Raw genomic sequence first — 18,930 nt, 5'->3', positions numbered from 1 at the left:
GTTGTTTATCGTAAATATTGAAAATGTTCAATATAAAGAATACACAGTATGAAAAATTGAATACATGTCTCTGTCAGATGTATACATATCTATTTTTTTGTTCTCTTCTATTTTTACTCCTGAGAATATACTAGGTAATATTTATTTATTTTTTGAGACCGAGTCTTGCTGTGTCACTCAGGCTGGAGTGCAGTGGCACGATCTCAGTTCACTGCAGCCTCCTCCCCCCAGGTTCAAGTGATCCTCTTGCTTCAGCCTTCCAAGTAGCTGGAATTGCAGGTGCACACCACCATGCCTGGTTAATTTTTAGTAGAGACGGGGTTTTACCACGTTGCCCCTGCTGGTCTGGAATTCCTGGGCTCAAGCACCTCAGCCTCCCAAAGTGCTAGGATTATAGGTGTGTGCCACCTCTCCCAGCTGTATCTATTTATTATATAGAATAAGATAAATTACTTAAATCCTGTCATCCAGAGATAATCACTGTTAACATTATGGTGTACACTCTTCTGAAATTTTTTCTTTTTATTTATGTACCCATTTGATTTTTTTTTGTTTGTTTTTTCTTTTGGAGTTTTACTCTTGTTGCTGAGGCTGGAGTGCAATGGCACAATCTCAGTTCACTGCGACCTCCACCTCCCAGGTTCAAGCAATTCTCCTGCCTCGGCCTCTCAAGTAGCTGGGATTACAGGCGCGTGTCACCGTGCCTGGCCTGTGTACTTATTTGGATATCAATATCAGTATGATTTTTCATAAGTAACATTTCATTTGTTACAGTTTTTGTTTTTTGGGTTTTTTTTTTTTTTTGGTTTTTATTTTTGTTTTTTTTTTTGTTTTTTTTTTTTTTTTTTGGCCCAACAGCATGCCATAGGCCTCTTCACATACGAATAGAGACTCTTGTCTTTAGTTTTTTCATGGCTGCGAAGTATTCTCTTGTGAGGGTGCCTTGACATTATGTATTTAAAGCAGTCCTCTTTAATGGGAATTTTGGTGGGTATCCAGTTTTGCTTTTTGTTTTTTGAGACAAGGTCTTGCTCCGTCACCCAGGCTGGAAAACAGAGGCACAACCATAGCTTACTGCAGTCTTAACCTCCTAGGCTCAACTGATCTTCCCCCTCAGCCTCTCAAGGAGCTGGGACCAAATATATGCACCATTATGCTTCGATCATTTTTAAAATTCTTTTTTGTTGAGACACAGTCTTGCTACATTGCCCCAACTGGTATCTAACTCCCAGCCTCAAGTGATCCTCCCACCTTGGCCTCCTGAAATGCCGGGACCACATGCATGAGCCACTGCACCTGACCTGGAGTCCAGTTTTTGACTCTGGTAATAATGCTGTGATAAATATGCTTTCATTCATATCCAAGCATTTGCTTTCCTGGATGTCTGTTACAGTAAACTTTCAGATACAGAACTGTGGGTCATGCTGAGTGTGGCAGCTCACACCTTTAATCCCAGCACTTTGGGAGGTGGAGGTGGGAGGATCACTTGAGCCCAGGAGTTGGAGACTAGCTTGGACAACATAGTTGAGACCCCATCTCTATTAAAAGCAAAAAATGAAACAGGCTAGGTGGTGGCCCATGCCTGTAATCCCAGCACTTTGAGAGACTGAGGCAGGCTGATTGCTTGAGCCCAGGACTTTGAGAACAGCCTGGGCAACATGGCAAAACCCCATCTCTATTAAAAACAAAGAACTGTGGGCCAAAAGTAAAGTACAGTAAAAATTTAAAACATGTTGCAAACTGCTTTTCAGATATTTGAGATGGGCTAGGCGTGGTGGCTCACACCTATAATCCTAGCACTTTGGGAGGCTGAGGTGGGTGGATTACCTGAGATCAGCCTGGCCAAGATGCTGAAACCCCATCTCTACTAAAAATACAAAAATTAGCCAGGCGTGGTGGCATGTGCCTGTGGTTTCAGCTAATTGGAGGGCTAAGGCAGGAGAATTACTTGAACCTGGGAGGTTGCAGTGAACACTGCATTCCAGTCTGGGTAACAGAGTGAGACTCCATCTAAAAAAAAAAAAAAAAGATACGGGGGGTTGGATTCAGGGTGCCAGCTGCCAGCCCTGGCTTGTGGAATGGCTAGTTGAATGACCACAGGTGTAGCCATGGACTTTTTGGGATCCCTTGGCATGTGCAGTCGGCTATCTCTGATGCCTGTTTCCTGGCATCTGTGGGTGAGCTGGCCTGCCTGTCCACTGCCCTATATGACAACCGGCCTGCTTCTCCTATCCTGCCCCCCTAGAATGCTGTCCGTGTCCCACGGGACTTTGAGGGCTGTAGTGTCCTCCGCAAGTACCTCGGCCAGCTTCACTACCTGCAGAGTCGGGTCCCCATGGGCTCGGGCCAGGAGGCCGCTGTCCCTGTCACCTGGTGAGAGCCACAGGCAGGGCTGGAGGATCCCGGGGGAATCTGGGTGGTGGGGGTGCTCCTCCTCTCCCTTTCCCCTTCTCCTTGCTGCAAAGGATGGGGAATGGCCTCATATGGTCTCCCCAGACCTCCCCACAATCCCACACTGGGGTGGCTAGTCCCCTTACCTAATCTCAGGGCCCTGGCCAGCTCCTACCCTCGAGGTGACTGGGGTGCCATGTCTGCAGGACGGAGATCTTCTCAGGCAAGTCTGTGGCCCATGAGGACATCAAGTACGAGCAGGCCTGTATTCTCTACAACCTTGGTGAGCTGCCTGATCTCTTCCCCATGGCCCTACTCCCCGGTCCTGCCAGCCTAGCTCTCAGCTCTTCAGATGGCCACAAAGGCAGTGGCTGATAAAGGGAGGACTCCAGGATTCCTGCCCCTCAACTGCCTTCCTCACAGCCCTACCAGCTCCTCTGCCATTTTCTGGGCTGGGCCTATGGGGAGCCTCTGTGCTAGGGTGAGGCTCTACTGAGCTGGCTGCCACATACAGTTGCCACTGTGTGCTCTGGCTGGGAGAGATGGCCTTTCTTCTTTGGACAGCCCCTCCCCCTTGTGGTTTTGGGCTGCTTCAGGCAGGAGGAGAGCAAGGCTGACCTCAGCTTGCCCTGCTAGTCAGCCTTAGCCTGGCTCAAGGGAGAAGCCTTGAGGGAGCTCCAGAGTTCTGTGCAAACATCCCTGAAGCTTCAAGATTGGACCCTTTGGACAGGAGTGCCCTTCCATCCTCTGCCAAATGCAGAGCAGGAAGGAGACTGAGGGCTGGGCAGGACTTCTGAGTTTCCCTGTTCCCTCCAGCTTTGGTGTCCTTGGGCTCACTGCCCTGGTTCTCAGAGCCCTGTTTTCCTGATTGTGGATGACAACAGGGCCCCCTCTGCCTCACCTTTACATGGGTGTGAGCAGCCCCTAACACTGTGTCCTCTCCCTCCCCAGGAGCGCTGCACTCCATGCTGGGGGCCATGGACAAGCGGGTGTCTGAGGAGGTGAGGACAGGGATGGTAGTGGGACAGGTGGACATACCAGGGAGGGGCAGCCTCCCGAGTGTGGATGAATCCTGCCCGTGGAGTGGACACAGGCCATCCTCCCTACCCCTCCCAGGGCATGAAAGTCTCCTGTACCCACTTCCAGTGCGCAGCCGGCGCCTTCGCCTACCTGCGGGAGCACTTCCCTCAAGCCTACAGTGTTGACATGAGCCGCCAGATCCTTACTCTCAACGTCAACCTCATGCTGGTGAGGAGGCGCCCTGGTTGGAGTGGAGTTGAATCGAGGGAAGGGGATGGCCAGGGAGGGGCAGTTGGGCCTCGATCCTGGACCAGGCCATGTGCCAATGGCAGTGAGGACAAGCAGGGGGCCTTGGCTTTGGTCAATCAGGAGCACGGTGGTGCTGCTTGGAGTAGGGGCAGCTGGAGGAGAGGGCAGTGAAGGAGGATCCCTCAGTCTGCCACTCCGGGAAGGGAAAGGGGAAGCGGGGGACTTCAGGCGAACGAACCTCACGTGTCACCCCAGGGCCAGGCTCAGGAGTGCCTCCTGGAGAAGTCAATGTTGGACAACAGAAAGAGCTTTCTGGTAGCCCGCATCAGTGCACAGGTAGGGATGGGGCTGGGGGAGGCCTTTGCTTTACTGCTGACCCCCCACTGACTGGGCCCCACCCGGTTTCCAGGTGGTAGATTACTATAAGGAGGCATGCCGGGCCTTGGAGAACCCTGACACCGCCTCACTGCTGGGCCGGATCCAGAAGGACTGGAAGAAGCTCGTGCAAATGAAGATCTACTACTTTGCAGCTGTGGCTCATGTGAGGGCCCGGGGCCGCGGGGCGGGGCTGAGTGGCCACAGCTCAGGAAGCAAGTCATGATGTCTGTTCTTTTCCAGCTGCACATGGGAAAGCAGGCTGAGGAGCAGCAGAAGTTCGGGGAGCGGGTGAGTGAGCTGCAGCAAGGAGGGGACTGGGGACCGATAGCCTTCAGTGAGATGCTGGCTGTGCTCCCACTCCTTACACAGCAGAGGGTGGCCTTCTCTGTCTCATCTTGGCCACCACCCTACAGCAGGCTTGGTGTCTTAAGTGTTGTCCCATCTGTGCAGCCCTCGTCCCTCGGGGTCTGAGGAGGTAGGGCAGGCTCCCTGCAGAGCAGGTGGCTGGGGCAGAGTGTAGCGTTGCTGCTGTTGGCTGAGGTGGTGCCCTGCTGCCTCCTGAGCTGCCTGTCATCTGATGTATCGCCTCATAGGGTCAGGTGGGAGGCAGGAGGAGTAGGGGTCCAAGCAGAGGAGAACATAGCAGGCTTTCCTGCCGCTCTCTACAGGTTGCGTACTTCCAGAGTGCCCTGGACAAGCTCAATGAAGCCATCAAGTTGGCCAAGGTAAAGCTGAGGGGGTCGTGGCTGCCGCTCAAGGGTATAGAAGCAAGCCTAGTGGGACTGAGGGGGTGTCCTGGTGCCAGCCTTGGTTGGTGCTGAGGCCCTACCCATGTCCCTAACCCCACAGGGCCAGCCTGACACTGTGCAAGATGCGCTTCGCTTCACTATGGATGTCATTGGGGGAAAGTGAGTCTGTGGGGGTGGTCCTGGTTTCCTCTTTTTTTAAAGGGTCTTGTGCCTCTGCTGGCATGTTTGGGAGGAAGCCTCCAGTGCCAGAGAGCAGTGTCCCACATGGGAAGTAGGTCCTGATTCCCGCTGACACCTCGTGACTGCCCACTCCCCCTGCTCCTGACCCCCAGGTACAATTCGGCCAAGAAGGACAATGACTTCATCTACCACGAGGCTGTCCCAGCATTGGACACTCTTCAGCCTGTAAAAGGTCGGGGAGCCAAGAGGTGGGGGCAGGAGTGACGCTGGGGTGGGGACAGGACACAGGAGGCTACCTCCAGGACTCTTCGTGGGCCTGATCCCCACCATTCCCACACCCTCAGGAGCCCCCTTGGTGAAGCCCTTGCCAGTGAACCCCACAGATCCAGCTGTTACAGGCCCTGACATCTTTGCCAAACTAGTACCCATGGCTGCCCACGAGGCCTCGTCACTGTACAGGTGGGTAGAGGGTGGCACAGAGGGAGGTGGGGTGTCCCAAGATGTGGGTCTCCAGCAAATGCTCTGTTGCTTCTGCAGTGAGGAGAAGGCCAAGCTGCTTCGGGAGATGATGGCCAAGATTGAGGACAAGAATGAGGTCCTAGAGTGAGTGTGGGACTTGGGCCGGGAGGCGGAGGCGGGCGGTACTTCCCCGGCCTAAGGGCCCCAGGGCTGCCTGTGCTGGGAGAGGAGTGAAGTGTCTGTCTGTTCCGAACAACTTCCCCAACACTGCCTTCTGCCCAGGGTGATGGGGCTAGTGTGGAAGGCAGGAGTCATGTCTTGGGAGGAGGAGGTACCTTCTGTTCCACTGTTTCCAGCAGTGCCCTGGGCATGTTCTGTGGGTCCAGGCCGGACCTGGTAGTAGGGGTCCAAGGTCCGATTTGCTCAATGCTGAGACTGCAGATTCAGTGGTGAGGCTCGCCCTAGCAGCTCCTTTGATGTGGTCAGAGTTGGGTCAGCAGCCACCTGGCCCTGTTGCCCCCCACAGCCAGTTCATGGACTCAATGCAGTTGGATCCCGAGACTGTGGACAACCTTGATGCCTACAGTCACATCCCACCCCAGCTCATGGAGAAGTGTGCAGCCCTCAGTGTCCGGCCTGACACTGTCAAGAACCTCGTCCAGTCCATGCAAGGTGAGTGAGGGGCAGAGCAAGCAGGTGGAGGTCATCTGCTGTGGCCTCCTCCATGTCCCAGGTCACTGAGGATGGAGGCTGCACCCCTCTAGGCCCTGGCTCAGGCATCCACGTCCACTCCTCTAGATCAGTGTACCTTGTGCACCCTGCATCTGTGGAGCTCAGTGTGCGATGGGCATCACTCAAGCCCTGACCTGAGGGGGCGGCTCTGTCTCTCGGGGGAGGGGCCTATGGGTGCCCAGTTGGCCTGCCTCAGGGGCGCCTACAATCCACCCCCCCAGTGCTGTCGGGTGTGTTCACGGATGTGGAAGCCTCCCTGAAGGACATCAGAGATCTGCTGGAGGAGGATGAGCTGCTAGAGCAGAAGTTCCAGGAGGCGGTGGGCCAGGCTGGGGCCATCTCCGCCACCTCCAAGGCTGAATTGGCCGAGGTGAGGCGAGAATGGGCCAAGTACATGGAAGTCCATGAGAAGGCCTCCTTCACCAACAGCGAGCTGCACCGTGCCATGAACCTGCACGTCGGCAACCTGCGCCTCCTCAGCGGGCCCCTGGACCAGGTCCGGGCTGCCCTGCCTACACCAGCCCTCACCCCAGGTGAGCCCTGCCCGACCCCATGGGGAGACTCGAGGTGGGGGGTTTCTTGGCCTCACTGATTGCTGCTGCCCATAGAGGACAAGGCCGTGCTGCAGAACCTAAAGCGCATCCTGGCCAAGGTGCAGGAGATGCGAGACCAGCGTGTGTCCCTGGAGCAGCAGCTGCGTGAGCTTATCCAGAAGGATGATATCACTGCCTCGCTGGTCACCACAGACCACTCAGAGATGAAGGTGGGCTGGGTGAGTGGGGTGGAGGGGCTCTGGCTTTGGGCTCCACCCTTAGGACTTGAGGTCCTGAGTGTCACCCCCACCCCTCCCTCAGAAACTATTTGAGGAGCAGCTGAAGAAGTACGATCAGCTGAAGGTTTACTTGGAACAGAACTTGGCAGCCCAGGACCGCGTCCTCCGTGCGCTAACAGAAGCCAACGTGCAGTATGCGGCCGTGCGGCGGGTGCTCAGTGACCTGGACCAAAAGTCAGTGCCCAGCCCTCTGCTCTTGCCCGGAGCCACCTGGTGTCTGCCCCTGTGGCTCACCTGGTGCTGGCCCTTCTGCTCACCAGGTGGAACTCCACGCTGCAGACCCTGGTGGCCTCATATGAAGCCTATGAGGACCTGATGAAGAAGTCGCAGGAGGGCAGGGACTTCTATGCAGACCTGGAGAGCAAGGTGGCCGCCCTGCTGGAGCGCACGCAGTCCATCTGCCAGGCCCGAGAAGCTGTCCGCCAGCAGCTCCTGGACAGGTGGGTGGGACCCTGGGGCTGTGGTGTGGCTCGGGTCTAGACAGGCTGGGCTGATGGGGGCCTGTCCCACAGGGAGCTGAAGAAGAAGCCGCCGCCACGGCCCACGGCCCCAAAGCCACTGCTAGCCCGCAGGGAGGAGAGTGAGGCAGTGGAGGCAGGAGACCCCCCTGAGGAGCTACGCAGCCTGCCCCCTGACATGGTGGCTGCCCCACGACCACCCGACGCCTTCCTGGGAACTGCCACCCCACTCCACTTTCCTCCCAGCCCCTTCCCAAGCTCCACAGGCCCAGGACCCCACTACCTCTCAGGCCCGATGCCCCCTGGTACCTACTCAGGCCCCACGCAGCTGATACAGCCCAGGGCCCCAGGGCCCTCTGCAATGCCCGTGGCACCTGGGCCTGCCCTCTACCCAGCCCCTGCCTACACCCCAGAGCTGGGCCTTGTGCCCCGATCCTCCCCCCAGCATGGCGTGGTGAGCGGTCCCTATGGGGGCATAGGACCAGCCCCACCAGTTGCAGGTCTGCCCTCGGCCCCACCTCAATTCTCAGGCCCTGAATTGGCCATGGGGGTTCGGCCAGCCACCACCACGGTAGACAGCATCCAGGCACCCATCTCCAGCCACATGGCCCCTCGGCCAAACCCCACCCCTGCTCCTCCCCAGCCCTGCTTCCCAGTGCCCCCACCACACCCACTGCCCACGCCTTACACCTACCCTGTAGGAGCCAAGCAACCCATCCCAACCCAGCACCACTTCTCTCCTGGGATCCCCACAGGTTTTCCAGCCCCGAAGATTGGGCCCCGGCCCCAGCCCCAGCCCCAGCCCCAGCCCCAGCCCCAGCCCCAACCCCAGCCCCAGCCCCAGCCCCAGCCCCATCCTTCACAAGCGTTTGGGCCTCAGCCCCCACAGCAGCCTCTTCCACTCCAGCATCAGCACCTCTTCCCACCCCAGGCCTCAGGACTCCTACCCCCACAATCCCCTTACACCTATGCCCCTCAGCCTGGGGTCCTGGGGCAGCCGCCACCCCCTCTGCACACCCAGCTCTACCCAGGTCCTGTTCAAGACCCTCTGCCACCCCACTCAGGGGCTCTGCCTTTCACTAGCCCTGGGCCCCCTCGGCCTCCCCATCCCCCACTGGCCTATGGTCCTGCCCCTTCTACCAGACCCATGGGCCCCCAGGCAGCCCCTCTTACCATCCGAGGGCCCCTGCCTGCTGGCCAGCCCACCCCTAGTCCCCACCTGGTGCCTTCACCTGCCCCATCTCCAGGGCCTGGCCCAGTACCCCCTCGGCCCCCAGCAGCAGAGCCGCCCCCTTGCCTGCGCCGAGGCGCTGCAGCTGCAGACCTGCTCTCCTCCAGCCCGGAGAGCCAGCATGGTGGCACTCAGCCTCCTGGGGGTGGGCAGCCCCTGCTGCAGCCTACCAAGGTGGATGCAGCTGAGGGCCGTAGGCCGCAGGCCCTGCGGTTAATCGAGCAAGACCCCTATGAGCATCCTGAGAGGCTGCGGCAGTTGCAGCAGGAGCTAGAGGCCTTTCGGGGCCAGCTGGGGGACATGGGGGCTCTGGACACTGTCTGGCGGGAGCTACAAGATGCGCAGGAACACGATGCCCGAGGCCGTTCCATCGCCATCGCCCGCTGCTACTCACTGAAGAACCGGCACCAGGATGTCATGCCCTATGACAGTAACCGCGTGGTGCTGCGCTCAGGCAAGGATGACTACATCAATGCCAGCTGCGTGGAGGGGCTCTCGCCGTACTGCCCCCCCTTAGTGGCCACCCAGGCCCCACTGCCTGGCACAGCTGCTGACTTCTGGCTCATGGTCCATGAGCAGAAAGTGTCGGTCATTGTCATGCTGGTTTCTGAGGCTGAGATGGAGAAGGTGAGAGGCTTGGAATGGGTGCCCACAAGGGCAGTGTGGGGTGGCAGGGCAGGGCACCCTGGAAAACCAGCCCTGTCTTGGCTTGTCTGTCCCTCAGCAAAAAGTGGCACGCTACTTCCCCACCGAGAGGGGCCAGCCCATGGTACACGGTGCTCTGAGCCTGGCATTGAGCAGCGTCCGCAGCACTGAAACCCATGTGGAGCGCGTGCTGAGCCTGCAGTTCCGAGACCAGAGCCTCAAGCGCTCTCTCGTGCACCTCCACTTCCCCACTTGGCCTGAGTTGTGCGTCCACTGCTCTGGATGGTGGCTGGGGCTCTGGGGGCGCTGTCCAGTCCTTGGTGCTGGGAGGGGTACAGGCCTCAGATTAGGCCTGGCTCATAGGCCCTTCCCTGCCCCATCCTGTCCCACAGAGGCCTGCCCGACAGCCCCAGCAACTTGCTGCGCTTCATCCAGGAGGTGCACGCACATTACCTGCATCAGCGGCCGTTGCACACGCCCATCGTCGTGCACTGCAGGTAGAGGGTGGGCCTGAGGGTTCCTCCTCCACGGGCTCTTGGCCTGGCCTCATACTCCCTTCTTGGCACAGCTCTGGTGTGGGCCGCACGGGAGCCTTCGCCCTGCTCTATGCGGCCGTGCAGGAGGTAGAGGCTGGGAACGGGATCCCCGAGCTGCCTCAGCTGGTGCGGCGCATGCGGCAGCAGAGGAAGCACATGCTGCAGGAGAAGGTGAGGGAGGATCTGGGCAGGTGGGCTAGGATGGGCCTTCTGTTGCGGGGTGATGGCCCCTGCCCAGATGACCCAGCCAAATCCACCTGTGCAGCTGCACCTCAGGTTCTGCTATGAGGCAGTGGCGAGACACGTGGAGCAGGTCCTGCAGCGCCACGGTGTGCCCCCTCCATGCAAACCGTTGGCTAGCGCTAGCATCAGCCAGAAGGTGAGGAAGGTTCCCTGGAAGCTGCTGGGATGGCCATAGCCTTGGGACTCCCTCTCCTCACCCACTCTGTCTTCTCAGAACCACCTTCCTCAGGACTCCCAGGACCTGGTCCTTGGTGGGGATGTGCCCATCAGCTCCATCCAGGCCACCATTGCCAAGCTCAGCATCCGGCCTGCTGGGGGGTTGGAGTCCCTGGCTGCCAGCTTGCCAGGCCCTGCAGAGCCCCCAGGCCTGCCACCAGCCAGCCTCCCAGAGTCTACCCCAGTCCCATCTTCCTCCCCACCCCCGCTTTCCTCCCCCCTGCCTGAGGCTCCCCAGCCTAAGGAGGAGCCGCCAGTGCCTGAAGCCCCCAGCTCAGGGCCCCCCTCCTCCTCCCTGGAGCTGCTGGCCTCCTTGACCCCAGAGGCCTTCTCCCTGGACAGCTCCCTGAGAGGCAAGCAGCGGATGAGCAAGCAGAACTTTCTGCAGGCCCATAACGGGCAGGGGCTTCGGGCCACCCGGCCCTCTGACGACCCCCTCAGCCTTCTGGATCCACTCTGGACACTCAACAAGACCTGACCAGGTTTCCCCTACCTGGTCCTTACACTACATCATCTCTCATGCCCACCCACCCACCCACACACACCCAGCAGAGCCTCTCAGTGGGCACAGTCTCTTATTCCCATTCCTGCTGCCTTCAGCCCTGCCTGGCCCAGCCCGCACCCCTGTGGGGCGGAGACGCACTGCAGGCTCTGGGTCAGGTTCTGCTCCTTTATGGGACCTGACATTTTTCAGCTCTTTGCTACTGAAATAATAAACCACCCTGTTCTGTGGCCCATGTCTGAGTGTGCCCATTGCCACCTCAGCTCCAGTAGCACAACAAGGAACTCGGCACTTCTTCTTTTCACGAATGACAGGATGGTACCAAACTGACACACCACCAGGACAGTTTGTTAAGGGCCCCGCAGCTCTGGCTTGCTCATCTAACACACACCCTTGCACGCTATACATTTCCTCAGCAGCTCTGTGGAGGATCCAGGCAGGGAGTGTGCACAATTCCAAGAGATACAAGTAGCTCCCAAAGTCCCTTACAGATGTGGTTTTTTAAAAAAAGTTTAATATTTTTACATTTAGGAGGCAGCGGCCGGAAGATACTCAGCTCCTTCCCCCAAGTCCAGGTCCGGTGCACGGGCCCCCCACAGCACCCCAGCCCCCTGCCTGGGCAGGGAGGCCCCACGCTTAGTCCAGCTTCTCCAGCACAGAGGGCACATACACCAGGCTGAGCTCACTGCCGAAGTTGCAGACAATGGCAGCATTGTCCAGCACCAGGATCTGGCGGGCAGGCTGGGCCTCACTGTTCTTCCCCAGGTAGACTGTCTGTAACAGGTCCCCGTAGTTTAGGTCCCAAAAGGAGACACAGCCCTGGCCGCCAGTCACCAGCAGGTTGTCTGAGATGACACCTAAGCTTGCACCACAGCCAAGGTCCTAGAGGCAAGGACATGACAAGCTCAGTCCTGAGTCCTCTAAAATGCCAAAAATCCTATGACCCCGCCCCCTCTACCTGCTGAATGGAGTAGAACTTGATGCCCGTGCTGCGGTCCCAGATGCTGATGAGGTCATCCAGGCCACTGCTGATGACGCAGGAGGTGGTACAGGTCAGGGAGGTGACATCCCCACGGTGAGCAAACATGTGGCTGACCCGGCTACCAGTCAGTACATCCCACAGGCAGATGGCCCCATCTTGTCCTCCACTGGCCAGTACCATGGTCTGGGGAAACAAGCCAGGGGAGGAGGGTCAAAGTGGTGGACTACCTCTGTCAGCTGTGGTGTCCCTGTGCCCTGGTGGGTGGGACCCTTACTTTGCTTCCTGGAAGGCCCCTGGGAACCAGCTCCCAGGAGTCAGCAAACATGGACCACAGGCCTGGCTCTGTACTCCCCTACCCTACCCACAGCCCTCTGCGGGCCCCTCACCTGGTCGATGTACACAGTCGTGATGGCCCCTGAGTGGCCCTGCAGGGTGAAGAGGCAGCACGAGTCCTCTAGACGGAACACCTGGGACAGGGATGGGCCTCAGGTTCTGGCCTCTGGGATTTTCCAAGCCCGGCAAACACCCTCCATCCTTCACCAGGACTCCACCAGCCTCTCCCTGGCGAATGCACCAGGCTCCCACCCCCCGTGCCAGGCCACTCCAGCACCCAAGAGAAGAGACAATACTCACTCTCAGCGTGTGGTCTTGGCTCCCAGTCACCAAGCGCCCGGCAGCAGCTTTCAAGGCTGTGATGGGTTTTTGGTGTGCACAGGGCACTGTGTGGGTCAGGTGACAGGCCACCGTGTCGCTGCTGCTGTACATCGGAGAGGCAGGGGAACTGCCCCGCCCTGAGGTCCCTGAGGACAAATGGCCAAGTGAAGGATCTCTGAGAAGGCAATGGGGAGATGGCCCCTGTACATCCCACCAAGTGTGAACATATGCCCGCCCTGGCCCTCCAACCTCTAAACTGCAGGGGGCTGAGGGCAGTGTGGGTCTCCAAGGAGAAGAAATCAAGGGAACCGTTGAGCCTTGCAGCCACAATCCTGAAAGAGAAAAACAGCTGCCAGGGGCCTGTCCGTCAGAGCCCCAGCCCTGGGGCTGAGCATGTGGGCACAAGAGAGATAAAGGGCCAGTTCAAGAAGGGACAGGAGGGACATGGCCAAAAAGCAAGCACACAGTGCGAGAACTGATGCTGGAGCCAGAGGGCAACTCCAAATATTAACCTCCTTGTGCCTCAGTTTCTTCATCTGTAAAATGGGGATAAGAGTACCCACCTCACAAGATGGTCATGGGAATCAAATGGGCTGACACGTGTAAGTACCTCGTGAACATCACGTAAGCTTGTAAGTTAAAACACCAAAACAAGTGCAGGGCTCCATGTAGCCCGGAGCCAAAGGGAAGGCTGCTGAGGGAAAACAGGAGGCAGGGTGGGCTGTGCTAGGCGCTGGGGGAGCCTGCCTTCTCCATCACACAGAAGCAGCTTCAACCCAAGCACAGCCCACACCAATTCCTTTTTCCACAAAGAAGGATTTTCTCTGCTTCCCACAATTCGTAGGTCCAGGCTGACAGGCAGGGATGGGTAAATTTGCCCAGTAACCCATGAGGTTCAAAATCTTATGGCAGCAAAAAAGGCAATGGATGTCTACAACGTCTGCCCATGGATTTGAAGGGCCCACACCAGACCTGGGCAAGCCACAGTGTATGCCTGGAAGTGGGTGGACAAGGAGAGACTACAGTCACCAGGAACCCTGAGGGTCAGGCTGAGACACTGGGGCTCTTCTTAAAGCTAAAACACGCAGCAAAGGAAAATTTCCAAGGAGCATGGAAGAACCTGGTGAACTTGGCCAGGATGGAGGGGAGAAAGATGTTGGCCAAGGCCTGTGTAAAACCTGAGGTGACAGGAATGGCGGCAGCAGCCACTGGCAGAAATCAACACTAAGGACAAGGGACGCCCCCCCTCCCCAAGGAAAAACAAAGTTTCCAGCTCTAGCTTAGATGGTGCTGCCACCAACAGTCAAGGGGCCTTGGAGGAGCCAGCGTGGGGCAGCCAGGGGAAGATGTTTGGCAGAAGGCACCGGGCCATGGGGGGAGACCCAGCTCACCAGCTCAGAAGGGGGAGCCAGCCCGGGTGGCTGAGACTCCCAAGGGAGTGTGTGTGTAGACGGAGCCCAGGGGACACCCACAGCCGGCAGGCTTGCTGAGGAGGGCAAGGCAAGCACAGCAGGAGCAGGGAGAGAGCAGGGAACAGAGAACAGCCCCCAGCGGCCAAGAAGAGTTCTGCAAGTGCCTTTTCCATAACTAAAAATGCAACCAAGATACCCCAAAGGTTCAATATTGACAAGCTTTACAGAGAAACTGGCTTCACTGAGAAGAGCGAGAAAGGACAAGAGCGTCTTGCTCCCCACCGTCACAGTGCTTAAGACCCTGGGAGCTCACCACGTGCCAGGCCCTATTCCCAGCACTTCACACCCCTAACAGTTTAGTCGTCACCCTCCCATCCAAGTGGACTGCCCTCTGCTCACAGGTGTGGGGCTGGACACCAAGAAGGTCAATCGAGTCAAGACAGCAATGGAAGGGAGCCAGGACTCAAGACTTGGAGAGTATGGCCTGGCCACCAAAGGCTGGGGACATCTGGGGCTGCCACAGGCCAGCTCACCTTTTGTCCAGGAAGACCAGAGCGGTGATGCCTGAGGAGACCTCCTCGCTGCTGCAGCACAGCACTCCTTCAATGGCGTCCCACACCTGCGAGTCCCGAGGCTGTGAGCACCTGCCTGCCGGAAAGGCCCACAATCCCCGGGGCAACAGTCCCTCGGCCCACCTCCAGCCCCTCTGCCCACCTCCAGCCGGCCGCTGCTCCGCCCCACCACGATGAGACCGCCCTGCAGCTCCAAGCTCCAGATGGAACCCTCCGCGCTGGGGGCCCAGGCGAGGGAAGGGGAGCCCTTCTCGGGGGAGCCACCCTCATCCTCAGGGGCCTGGGGCAGCACTGGCCCAGGCGAGGGTGGGCACAGGGCTGGCGTGCAGACAGCCGCCAGCCCCTCCTCCTGGTACACCCGCTGCACCAAGCGGCTGAAGTCATAGCCTGGGGAGTCCCGAGTGCGGCCACAGACCGCCCGGTGCCGGGGCTCGGGCTGAGTGGGCTCTGAGGGCCGCGGCTGTGCCGAAAAGTTGGTGTCGATTAAGCAGGTGAGGTCGGGCTGGTCCCCGAAGAGGGAAGGCGGCGGAGGGCCCCGGGGTCGGTGTCTCAGGGGAGGGCTGTCCCCAGGCTCCTCTGGGCCAGCCTTCCCACCATCTGAAAGTCGTTCCCAGCTCTCCTGAGCCTCAAGCCCGCTGCCCACGCCACTGTCCCGGCGCTGCCTGCTGGGGGCCAGGAGGGCGGAATGAGAGGGGATGGGGAGCTGAGAGGGGGTGAGGGAGGTGAGGGGGGTGGGAGGGGATGGGAGGGTGCCTGGATGGGTTGGGGGATATGTGGGAAGGAGAAAGGAGGGGGGATACGTGGGAAGGAGAAAGGGGGGGAATACGTGGGAAGGAGAAAGGTGGAAATACGTGGGAAGGAGAAAGGCGGAAATACATGGGAAGGAGAAGGGGGGGAATAAGTGGAAAGGAGAAAGGAGGAGGGATGAGAAGGAGAAAGGAGGGGGGATAAGTGGGAAGGAGAAAGGAGGGGGGATAAGTGGGAAGGAGAAAGGAGGGGGGATAAGTGGGAAGGAGAAAGGAGGGGGGATAAGTGGGAAGGAGAGAGGAGGAGGGATACAGGGCAGCGGAGGGGTGAGAGGGTTTGGAGTGGCACGGAGGAGGAGAGGGCAGCCGCACCTACCCTGGGCGCGGGATGCGTGTGAGGCAGTCCCCGGTCTGCGCGTCCCACACGCAGACGTGGCCCGCCAGGCAACAGCTCACCAGCAGCATGCCGTCGCTGGCCAGGCACTCGATGTCCTGTGGGAGCGTGCGGTGTTGGTGCGGGCCAGGACCCGCCCTCCCCCTCCAGGACTGCGCCCCCTCTCACCATGAGGTGGCCGCGCAGCACCAGTGGAACGATCTCTGTCTCGGGTGGTGTGTAGCCGTAGTCGTCGCAGGGCAGCTCCCCGCGCCTCCGCCGCCCCGGCCCACCGCCCGGCTGCCCGTAGTTGCGCGGGCACAGCACGCGGTAGAGGCAGAGCAGCAGCAGCACCAGCACGATGCCTGCGGCCAGGCCCAGAGCCGCCACCCTGCACGGGCGGGTGGACTACTGCGAGATGCACCCCCAAAGCCTGTCCCTTCCCCCTCTCTCTCCCCTGCTCTTCCCTATCCGTCCCCCTCCCTGCACTCCACACCACCCCATCCTACCCAGCGGCCTTACTTGTACAGCGTGACGTCTCCGTGGGCCTGCACCCCACCTGGACCCTTGGGTCCTGCCTCCCAGTGCCCAGCCGGTACAGGCCCCGGCGGGGGCCAGGCACTACGGCCGTCCTGAGGGTGCCGGCCCTCCAGGGCCTCCCTTGGGTTCAGGCGGAGCGTGACTGGGATGACAGGCAGCAGGCTGATGTACCTGGGTCCGGACAGTGGGCAGCCTTAGCGGGAGGCCTCCCAGGCCAGCCAGTCTCCTCCCTCCTCCCCAGGCAGGGCTCAGCTCCAACAGCCAGACTCTCCCAGCATGGGGGTTGGGGGACAGAGAGGTCCCTCCCCAGACCAGCTTAGCAGCCAACCTTGGGTCCCAGATACCAGCACCCAAGCAGCCCTTGTGGCCATGTGGGCTACTCCCTCCCCACTCCTGGCACAGGTGGGTGGGTCTCATTCTGCCAAGGGCTGGCAGCAACCGGTGACTCCTCAGAGCAACCTCGGACCCTCTCAGGTTATGGCTGCCTAGAACAACAGTTCCCACCTCACAGCCTGATTATTAGCAGAATTCAAACCTGGGGGTCTCCTGCATCAGGGAACCGGGATGGTGGGCTGACACCATTGAGTGAGGAGGTGGCAACCAGAACAGCCCAACTCACCTCTTGGCCAGCGTGATGTTGTAATAGCTGAAGAGTGTCGGCCAGTGGCGGAAGGACAATTTCCTCCAGAGTTCCTCATCCTCAGGCCCCCAGGTTACCTCTGGGACTGGGCTGTCATGGACGACCTCTGCTGGACCTCCATGCTCAGGTGGCTCGCCTGGCAACGTCTGGTTCTCAGGTAGCTTAGGGGCATCAGGTGGGAAGATGGAGAAGGCAGGGTCCGGGTGGCTGGCAGGCAGCATGTTGCTAGGCACAGGCAGGGGAGCCAGGGCTCCCTCACCCAGTGGGCTCTGTTCCGTCACCTGGGCAGCGAGGTAGGTGCGCAGCCCTGCTGGGTCTGTGTACACCAGGATGCCAATCCAGACAACGGTGCCAGCCTGCAGGGGGGTGGGGGTACTCAGTGGGGCCCCTGGAGGAACATGCCCTAATCCCCAGCAGCTTCAGCCCTCATGCTGGGAGGAAGGAGCATAGGGACCTGAGGCCTGGGGACGGAGAGAGGACACAGGCCCATTCTGTCCCTTCCTCCTGCCTCTCCAAGTCCTCCTGCTAACACCTGCCAACATTTGCCACTGGAGGGGCCTGCTTCCCTTTCCACATTTAGGGGCTGAATTTCTTGGCCTGGAAATACACTGAAGCACCCTGAGGTTTGACACAGAATGCCCCCGCCCCTAATCTCCACCTCAGCTGGTGCCGGAAAACTGCTACCATTCCTATGGTCAGCAAGGCCACAGGGCCAGCTGCCTGATCTGCTCCAGACTCTCCAGGGGCCCTCAGCCTTCCTCTCATCTCAGTTCAGCTCCCTGGGAGAGGCACTGCTGCCCCACAGCCAGCCCAGCCTGGCTGGTGACGGATTTTGCCCAGCACTTTCCAGCGTCTGCACACGATGCAGCAGCTGATGAACCTGACCCAGGGAAATGTGGTGGCCACAGGTGGGTCCATCTCAAAGCACTCGACTAGCAGGCTCTTGTCCTGGGCCATTCTGGGGCGAGGACAGCTCCTGTACCTGCGAGCCCTGGAGCTGCTTCTCCCACAGACAGGCTTGTCTCCTCAGAAGCCACCAGGGTCTGGGCAGGGAGGACACAACAGGCAGCTCCCCAGAGCCAGGCTTCCAGGGGCCACCAGGACCTGAGGAGCACCCCTTGCCACTCTAAGGCCAAGTGCAGCACCACAAGGGGCCTGGAGCACTAAGAGGTCAACGCAGGGGTGGCAGGTACCATGATGAGGCGCTGTGCCAGGCGGGTGCGGGCCAGGAAGTAGACGACACGCAGCCTCTTGGGGAGCCGCAGGTTTCGGAAGGAAGATGGCTGCAACGTGATGGTGTGGGGTGTGGCCGGCCGCACAGCCAGCTGCCGCTCATAGCGTGTAGGCTGCCCAACTGGCTTGGCTGAGGGCAGGCAGGCCTCAGGGGGCAGCCGCTTGTTCAGGTCTGCTAGCTGTTGGGGACACAGTGGTCAGGGCCTGAGTCCACTATCCAGAGGCTGCCCTCACAGGACTACTGCCCTGCCCGAGGTCTACACCCCTGTCACCCAGGGCTCCCTGAGGACAGCCAGGGTTGAGTTGGTAGGCAGGGAAGGGCTCAGCCCACTCCTACCTCCATCCGGCGAATGTCAATGGACAGGACAGTGGTGAAAAACAGCATCTGAAGGAAGAAGTCAGACACCAGGCCCACCACGGCAAACAGACAGAACTCCTGGAATCAGAGCACACGGGGCGGGGTGGAGGGAAGGGTGCTGTGACCTTACCTCTCCAGTCCTAGAGGAGCAGTGCCCAGACTATAGCCACCTCAGAACCAGCAGGGCAGCAGCAGATAGGGCACCGCAGAGAAGAAGAAGAGATACTGGTTGGTCCTCAGCTCACACACCACCAGCAGATCATGCCATCTCCACCAGGGGGCAGCAGAAACCCTCACACTTTTTTCAGAAAGGGCTAAAAGTGGAGGGTACCCTCCCTGAATCTTCCGGTCTCCCTAGAGAGGACTGAAGGCCTGATCCAACCTGGAAATTTCTAAGCGCCACCAGCCTGCTCCCCCAAAAGTCCTTCCCCACTAAGTCCCCACCCTGCTCACGCAACAGCAACCCAGCCAGAGCCCAGGCCTGGTTCAGGGGCTCTCAGAAAGGTTCCCAGCCAGCAACTGCCCCAAAGCAATAAGAAGAGAGAGAGAGAGATTAATTCTCCTCCAGAACTGAAAAAGGGTGAGCTCTCTGCTCCCCA

The 18,930-nt window shown here is 59.2% G+C and overlaps 2 protein-coding genes across 5 annotated transcripts in view; one reads left to right on the top strand and one right to left on the bottom strand.

Annotated features, from left to right (window-relative positions):
* Positions 1-11,051, top strand: part of PTPN23 (protein tyrosine phosphatase non-receptor type 23) — a 33,244-nt gene extending 22,193 nt beyond the window's left edge. For 2 of the 4 annotated variants that reach the window (XM_017519282.2, XM_037729848.1), the window contains 23 exons: positions 2,246-2,373; positions 2,598-2,674; positions 3,343-3,392; positions 3,508-3,639; positions 3,916-3,996; positions 4,070-4,201; positions 4,279-4,326; positions 4,707-4,763; positions 4,888-4,946; positions 5,120-5,199; positions 5,312-5,426; positions 5,505-5,570; positions 5,953-6,098; positions 6,380-6,691; positions 6,767-6,921; positions 7,013-7,164; positions 7,251-7,430; positions 7,503-9,306; positions 9,404-9,588; positions 9,717-9,821; positions 9,893-10,031; positions 10,126-10,239; positions 10,318-11,051. In XM_017519282.2, coding sequence (XP_017374771.1) covers positions 2,246-2,373; positions 2,598-2,674; positions 3,343-3,392; positions 3,508-3,639; positions 3,916-3,996; positions 4,070-4,201; positions 4,279-4,326; positions 4,707-4,763; positions 4,888-4,946; positions 5,120-5,199; positions 5,312-5,426; positions 5,505-5,570; positions 5,953-6,098; positions 6,380-6,691; positions 6,767-6,921; positions 7,013-7,164; positions 7,251-7,430; positions 7,503-9,306; positions 9,404-9,588; positions 9,717-9,821; positions 9,893-10,031; positions 10,126-10,239; positions 10,318-10,797 — 4,797 coding nt within the window. In that variant the 3' untranslated portion in view covers positions 10,798-11,051. Of the gene's footprint in view, positions 1-1,305; positions 1,325-2,245; positions 2,374-2,597; positions 2,675-3,342; positions 3,393-3,507; positions 3,640-3,915; positions 3,997-4,069; positions 4,202-4,278; positions 4,327-4,706; positions 4,764-4,887; positions 4,947-5,119; positions 5,200-5,311; positions 5,427-5,504; positions 5,571-5,952; positions 6,099-6,379; positions 6,692-6,766; positions 6,922-7,012; positions 7,165-7,250; positions 7,431-7,502; positions 9,307-9,403; positions 9,589-9,716; positions 9,822-9,892; positions 10,032-10,125; positions 10,240-10,317 lie in introns of those variants that run through there. The other 2 variants (XM_037729792.1, XM_037729829.1) reach the window with 2 other exon arrangements.
* A 262-nt stretch (positions 11,052-11,313) lies between these two features.
* Positions 11,314-18,930, bottom strand: part of LOC108296811 (SREBF chaperone) — a 68,839-nt gene continuing 61,222 nt past the window's right edge. Inside the window, exons 12-24 of the mRNA XM_017519439.1 lie at positions 18,311-18,409; positions 17,934-18,152; positions 16,720-17,096; positions 16,083-16,271; positions 15,750-15,951; positions 15,564-15,679; positions 14,584-15,103; positions 14,403-14,488; positions 12,707-12,789; positions 12,437-12,603; positions 12,190-12,270; positions 11,780-11,986; positions 11,314-11,703 (exon numbers count right to left, since the gene is read on the bottom strand). Coding sequence (XP_017374928.1) covers positions 11,458-11,703; positions 11,780-11,986; positions 12,190-12,270; positions 12,437-12,603; positions 12,707-12,789; positions 14,403-14,488; positions 14,584-15,103; positions 15,564-15,679; positions 15,750-15,951; positions 16,083-16,271; positions 16,720-17,096; positions 17,934-18,152; positions 18,311-18,409 — 2,592 coding nt within the window. The 3' untranslated portion in view covers positions 11,314-11,457. The remainder of the gene's footprint in view (positions 11,704-11,779; positions 11,987-12,189; positions 12,271-12,436; positions 12,604-12,706; positions 12,790-14,402; positions 14,489-14,583; positions 15,104-15,563; positions 15,680-15,749; positions 15,952-16,082; positions 16,272-16,719; positions 17,097-17,933; positions 18,153-18,310; positions 18,410-18,930) is intronic.

Source organism: Cebus imitator, unplaced genomic scaffold (genome assembly GCF_001604975.1).
Source record: "Cebus imitator isolate Cc_AM_T3 unplaced genomic scaffold, Cebus_imitator-1.0 Scaffold0, whole genome shotgun sequence".
Taxonomy (NCBI): Eukaryota; Metazoa; Chordata; class Mammalia; order Primates; family Cebidae; genus Cebus; species Cebus imitator.
This window is presented reverse-complemented; position numbering and strand designations above follow the sequence as displayed.